Here is a 7,062-nt window from a genome sequence, read left to right as displayed (position 1 = left end):
CAGCCACTGAAGCCCACAGAGTCTGTTTCTGTGCAGAGTGACCACTTCATGGTAAATGCCTAAAAACTGAAGACCATGCTTCAGTGAGTGTACAACTGCATAAATACTTGTAGGAAAATGGTATAAACCATCTCATAGCTTACAGTAATGGTAAATAACACTGTCCCTGCTCAGTAAAACACGCTCAGAGAGAGAATTTAATTCCAGCTATGTAAGAAAACAGCAATTGCTGAGAACTGACTGTAAGAATTGTAAAAAGTGTTTGAACGAACTGCATGAACATTAGGGCAACCCTCTGTTGGTGACTTAAGCACCACACACATGAGAGAGTTTCCAGTAACTAGAAATGCTTCCTCCAGGATTCCTGTCCTAGGAACCCCCATCCAGGACCTGGCCTCTCTGGGAACACAAGGCTTGCAGTAGTTGAAAAAACATCTCTCACTTCAGGTCACACAGTTTAATACAGTATTACACATACAGCAAATTATACAGGAAATAAATTAGTTGAAATGATTCAATTTTTATCCTTTTCCTTTGCAAAACAGACCCAAATCAAGAAAATCAATAATATTTATACATAGCTGATATTTTATATACAAAGCGTTTTTATATTTACACATTTTATGAATGTAGACTAATACTTTGTTAGATGGGGACAAAATAAAAATACTGATAATACCTGAACGTGAAACAATCAAGATTACCATATTAACTGGCAACTGACCATCCTTTTAAAATATCTATATATATGTGTATACAGGCTCATTTTATGTTTGTGTATGTGCCAAAAAAGAAAAAAACCTTGCACTTAAGCACTGTCTGTGTCTATACGGTATGATTTGTTGTACTCTTTTGTTTTTTATGCATGCTATGCCACATGCTTGTATGAGAGAAAAATGCAGGTTTACTTCTGGTCCCTGAAGAATATGCTACATAAACAGACAAGCACAGGCCTGAACTATTTCACATCTGATTTAAATGCTAGGTTCAACCAATACTGCAGGTGCTCAGGGATCTAAGGAGTACAGTCTAGCTTTCATCTTCTCCTTGCCCTAAGTAAGTAGAATTGATTGAGATACAACCTCAATATATGTGCTTGGGAATTCTTAAGGACTTGCAGCCACTGAAATTCAAACTAATAGTGTACTGATTCATTGGGAAAGCATGCCTTCCAACCACCAAATAGTTATCATCATCTATTTTAAATTTCCTTTATTATTTATTAATTGCTGCTTCTTGCTTTTAGCAGCAGGTTTTTCATATATGTTAAGTGCAATAGCCATGCTCATCATCCCCCCCCGGCTCCTCTCTGGAGCAGTGTAGTTCCTATGTCTTCACAGGTTCCTTGAACTACATTTCCTGGAGTGATGAGTCTTCCTTCCCTCCACTGGGTCCATCTCTTTCGTAAAAGAAGAGACCAAAACTGTAGCACCCTCAGCTACACATTTGTTACACATTTGTGCTGCAGCAGGAATTGCTCCTGTGTGCCAGCTCTACAGCACAGGTGTGTAACTGGCAGGGCCTGAGGAGAGGGAGAAAGCAACAGCCTCCAACATTCAGGGTGTTACCTGCCATGATGCCTGTCAGTTCAGCAGAAAGTTACCTCCCTGTTTGATGTTTTGGTCTGGTTTTTGGTTGGGTGTTTTTGTTTTTTTTCCTTTTCTGTTTTTTTTTTTTTTTTTTTTTTTTTTTTTTTCCTGGCCCCTTTCCTAGCTTGCTCAATATTTTAACTCTAAATTTCCCCACCTACACATCCCTGAAGTCTGAGCTTTATCCCACTGTCTTCATATTTGACTGGTCTCTTAGCCTGTCAAGATCACCTAAAGAGGTACTTACTATGTCAGATCCTGAACAGCCCATTGTACAAACCTTATCAATACAGCCTTCCCTTTTAAAAGGGACACCAATAACTACACTCACACTGTATTTTATAGGTTTTTTCTGTATGGGCCCTGTAAGAATTCAGCCAGACCCACTCTGCCATCATTCTTACCAGCACAGCTGGAATAATCTGAAAAGGAAACAAAGAACAGCTTGAATGTGAGCACCACCAGGAATGCCTGCTCTGTTCCAGCCCTCCAATCATTCACTAAAGTGGAAAGTGGTCTTAAGGGAAGGAGTATTATATGAATTGGAGGGAGAGAAGCAAATGTTGGAAAAATACACTTTTCCTGCCCTATGGAATGAAATACATCAATGAAATGTAAAAAATGAAATACATCAATGCTATACAACAATGCTATATAACTGAACAGCTTACTACTAAAATTTTCACAAAGGGAATACTGTAAGACAAGTTAGAAATCAAACTTTAAAATATACAGGCATGTTCTACAGTCTGTGAAAAAGGAAATTTTCAATGGTAGTTGAATTTACAGAATAACCTCAATATTTCTATTATTAAAAAATTATGTAAATTTATTACTAATAAAATAGAAGACATACATTATGACTAGAGTATTGCTCATTGCAAATCTGCCTCTGGACAGGAGAGATTCCAGAGAAGATCAAAATGCAATGCAATTCATACATGGTGCAATAATGATTTTCAATAACATTTCTATACCATAACTTTGAATATTAAAATTCTGCTGCTCTGTTTAACTACTACCTAATCATGCCTTCTAACAGCTGCCTGTCACTGTGAATCCAGTGGAATCAGGTGCAGGAATCACAACCCCTTGTTTCTGCAGTTCACGTAAAACATCGAGTATTGAATCCAACTCCATTCGAAATTTCTCCAGTTCCTGATTCTTCTGCTGGGCCAGCCTTCGCCACCTCTCAACCTCCTGGGTTTGCCTTACTTCAGAAATGTGCTGTCTTAGTTGGGTAGCCTGCAAATTAGAAGAAAGCATTGTGATTTCCTATGCCAATACTCAGCCAGTGCTGCCACTTTGCCAAAATCTGCCACGTCATTTTATCTGATGCTCAGTCTCAAAGCTGAATGCTCACAATTAAATGGAAACAATTTGTTCTGAATATTACAAAAATCATTCCGATAGCAATGAATTCCTTTAAATATTTGCATTAATGACAGAAGGGTAGAATTGATTATTGACTAATGAGCCCCAGGAGAATTTAATTTATCCTCTCCAAAGCAGCAATTAAATTTGAATATTTAAGGCAAAGCTGAGCATATAACATAAAACCCTCTATAAATTAAAATTAATTTTTAAAATTTCCACTTAAATGTGGTAATTAAAATAATGCTCTGCAAAACAAAATAAAACCTGAATGACATGTTGTAGCCTACTACTCTACTTTTAAAAACCACAAATTCTATGAATTATCAGAAAATGTCCTGTAATCACAAAGATCTGATGCTGCTGTAGATAAAGGTATGAATAACTTTAATGAATCCCGAACATAATCCTATTAAGTTACACAACATAAGAAGTATCATAAGATATCAAAAGCTCCACAATTAATTTTAATAGATCCTTTAAAGAGAGGTTATAATTATCATATTAATGATAGGCCATAAATTATCACATTTGCAGTTTGATACTAAGGATAACCTGTTAACTTCATGCTCATTAATTTCCTTTTCAACACTATTCATTTTGATATAATTCATTTGGGCAACTGTTCAATGCCCCAGTGCTGATGGTTAATGGAGAAAATCTGGGACAAATCAAAACCCAAAGCATAATACATAACAAGGACAGGAGCACCACAAAAAGATGAAATTGTTTAGTACTAAATATGTATACTATTATTTCTTAAAAAAAAAACCCCAAACATGACAAAATATCTTAGTAAATACCATTGGTATTCAGTGGAGCTAGATCACAGAATAGGCAGCAGCAAACACTTCACAGAAATGGTAAAGACATCCTCACATCATATAAAAGCAAATTAATAGCAAAAAATGAACTGTATTACAGTCACCTTTAGCAGGACAGAATGTGAACAAAAATAACAAAAAAAACAGTGGCAATAGGATTTATTTTTAATCCAATGACTTGTTTTATGCATGGGTCTTTTTTGAAAGAAAATAAAGATCTGATATAGGAATGTACAAGAAGAAATCCTTCTACAGCAAAAAAAATCTGTACATTAAAAGCATATTCCTTGAGATCTGGTTTTAAAATTTAAAATAAAATAAGATATTACTATACTTTTAATGTAGCTTTTCTGAATAGGGCTGCCAGGACTAGATAATCACAGTTCCATTGAGGAATATATCATAGGTTAGACTCTGCACTCCAAACTCTTTGTCAGTTTTCAGTAGCTTGCTTTCATTGTGAAACTGAAGTATGAAATAATGATATTGACTCCAAAGGTTTGTCTGGAGTCCAACCCTCTGGGACACCAAGACCTCCTCAGACCAGGCAGCAAGGAAGTTACCCAAGTAATCCTAATTAGCACAGCAGGGTCAAGCTGACCAGACCAGCACCTACACTCACTTGCATTAGAGGCAAAGACAAAACCATGGCTGCATAAAAACTACTTTCCTCCTGCAGTGTGAGCTACATAAGCCTGAATAAATACCACAAAATTACATTTAAACCAATAAATTGCTCTTGAGAAGTAAATGCAGCTATGAACTGGTATACCTTTTGAATTTCATGCTCCCTTTCTGCATGTCTGCTCTCTATATGCTTGATTTTCTTTTCCAGGCACAAGAAATGTTTCATTTCAGGACTCTGGCTCTCCCTAGCCTCTCTCAGTTCTTCCAACAATTTTGTCACCTACAGTCAAAAAGAGAATTGATGAAAATTGTTATAATTGTGTTAGGCAGTGTATAAACCAGATTCCTTTAAAAATGTATTTGCATTGTTTAATTGTTACATTCAAAAGCTGTAGAAAAAAAGACATAAAAGAGCAATCTCCTTTGTTCAAAAGCTTTAACAGGGACTCAGGGATTTATGTTAGGATTTTTCATTTCTAAGAAGTAGCTTGAGGACATGAAAGTCTAGTCCTCTCTGATAAATCCAGTGCTGTTAATAATGTTAAGAAGGGATTGTGTTCTGTCACACTTTTTACTTCATACAACAAAAGTTAACAGAGAATATTATGATTAGATGTTCTTACACTTTCCCTTCTCACACCCAAGATAAAGACCAAATATAAAAGATACCAATGTATTTCTAAGGACTAAATTAATTAGACATGCTGCTGAGAGAGATGATTACAAGCCTGCATGTAAGCTTAATAATTGCCAGGGAAAAATAACTTGACAATGACTTAAAACTGATTTCCTAATCCTCCAGAAATTCAGGGAAGTTTGCTTATAAAGCCCTACTGGTTTATTCTCATTCTTTGCCTGTTCTCAGTAACTTGATACTCCTTCATCCAAAGTATTTTTTGGTCACTCTTAATGTATATAAGTAAACTAAAGTGACAACTTTGATATCTTTATCCTTTATTATGATAGTCTTAGCTTCCCTTAGCCAATATATTTGAGAGCTGCTACCCCTCTTCAAGCACTCAGTCATCCTTGCCTCTCTGCTGTGAATTCAGGTAGCTGGCAGCTTTGTGTCTTCATAAGATGTTATCACTCTTACTGAGAAGTGACTCTGAGGCAGCTTACTATTACTTACACATTTCAAGGTGGCTTTCTAAAATAACAAGGCCTGTGTCAGTATGTTTTTGCCTGTCCATCACTCGAGCAGACAAAACTTTTCAGCCACGTTTTTCAGAGGAGCAGAAGTCTTAGTTTCAAACGATCTGTGCAAATGAGTGTCTGCTGCTTGGCTGCTGAGTTGCTCCACTGAAGGGAAGGGCTGATGTGTGGTCTCAAGTATATAATTAAACACAATTTAAAAATCATAGTGGAAAGATCTCATGAGAGGAAAAAAGCCCCAGGAGAAAAGAGGCTCTGTGTATTTTGCCAGCGACAGAACCACGTCAAATACAATGCAGTGCTATGTGCAAGCTGTTAAGGAAAGGAAGCACTCAGTTAATGGAAAACATCCATGAACAGCATTTCTGAGATTAGTATTCAAATAACAATCTTCCAAGAAGCCACAGGAAAAACTGCCTTTTTGGATGTTACCACCATTTTAGACACAGGACTCAACCCTATTACCAGTGAGGTGCTTTCCCCTATCACTGCTATTTCCATTTGCAGGTCTGGTTGTCTTCTTTTCTCAGCACAACTTATTGAACCATTTAATGCCAAAGATGTATTTTAAAAGCAGCACAGAAGTTGTGCTAGAGGGCAAAAGCAAGGCATAGATACTTCTCTCTGTACAGTCTTGCAATGATTTCTGTAACAAAGACACTCCTTTACATTTTCTTAAATACCAGCACCTTGAAGTTGGCCTCTGTCATGTGGGTCAGACTGGATGATCTCTTAAACCATTACTGTCAATAACCTGTAAAGCAGTCATAGAGGAAACAATAACATTTGTCTCATTGTACTCTTGCTCTGTTTTTCCAGGAAGAAGTATTACATAAACTGACACCACTGGAATGAAACAAGCTTTGTAAGGAAAGCCAACATCTATATGAACCCAAAGTCTCAGCCCCTATTCTGCAAACATAGAACTTGTTTAATAGGACATCTTTTTTCTCCCCATACAGACCCACAGTTTTATAGAAATACTTCACAACAGAGGTGGAATTTTGCACATGTAAGAGAAATACCTGGATGAGTTTAGCAAGATTAGGATTAATCACTTTTAATAACCCTTGCAAGTTAAAGTATTACCAAAATTAAGTTAAAATAGTGATCTTCATACATCAGGGAGATGGTGAATGAAGCACAGGCAAAATGCTGAGACAGGCTACATCCTCCTGGACAGGAAAGGGCAACAAAGACTGGCACTACTTCAAGAACAAAAAATGCATAGCCAGTGATTCTGAAAGCTTGAGCTAAAAGGTGGACAGCAATTTGATCCAACATTAACCCAAATGCAAAGATAGGAACAAGTGTAAATTTTAGATTTGCTATTGAATGAAGTAGAAGATTAGAAAAAAAAATCAGCCTATATACTTCTCTCAAAACCCATTGAATTTCACAGATTTTATAGCTAACTCTCCCTTCTTAAGACACATTAAGTTTCAGAGATAGCAGAGGAGAAAGCCAAGAATACAATTGCCTAAGTCAGTTTT

General features: G+C 36.6%; 1 protein-coding gene across 3 annotated transcripts in view; it reads right to left on the bottom strand.

The window, feature by feature from the left end:
* Nucleotides 1-442: 442 nt before the first annotated feature.
* The window catches only part of CEP162 (centrosomal protein 162), a 43,946-nt gene continuing 37,326 nt past the window's right edge, over nucleotides 443-7,062 (bottom strand). For all 3 annotated transcript variants that reach the window (XM_059468241.1, XM_059468243.1, XM_059468242.1), the window contains exons 27-28: nucleotides 4,560-4,694; nucleotides 443-2,834 (exon numbers count right to left, since the gene is read on the bottom strand). In XM_059468241.1, coding sequence (XP_059324224.1) covers nucleotides 2,625-2,834; nucleotides 4,560-4,694 — 345 coding nt within the window. In that variant the 3' untranslated portion in view covers nucleotides 443-2,624. The remainder of the gene's footprint in view (nucleotides 2,835-4,559; nucleotides 4,695-7,062) is intronic.

The sequence above is a fragment of the Ammospiza nelsoni genome, chromosome 3, assembly GCF_027579445.1.
Source record: "Ammospiza nelsoni isolate bAmmNel1 chromosome 3, bAmmNel1.pri, whole genome shotgun sequence".
Taxonomy (NCBI): Eukaryota; Metazoa; Chordata; class Aves; order Passeriformes; family Passerellidae; genus Ammospiza; species Ammospiza nelsoni.
This window is presented reverse-complemented; position numbering and strand designations above follow the sequence as displayed.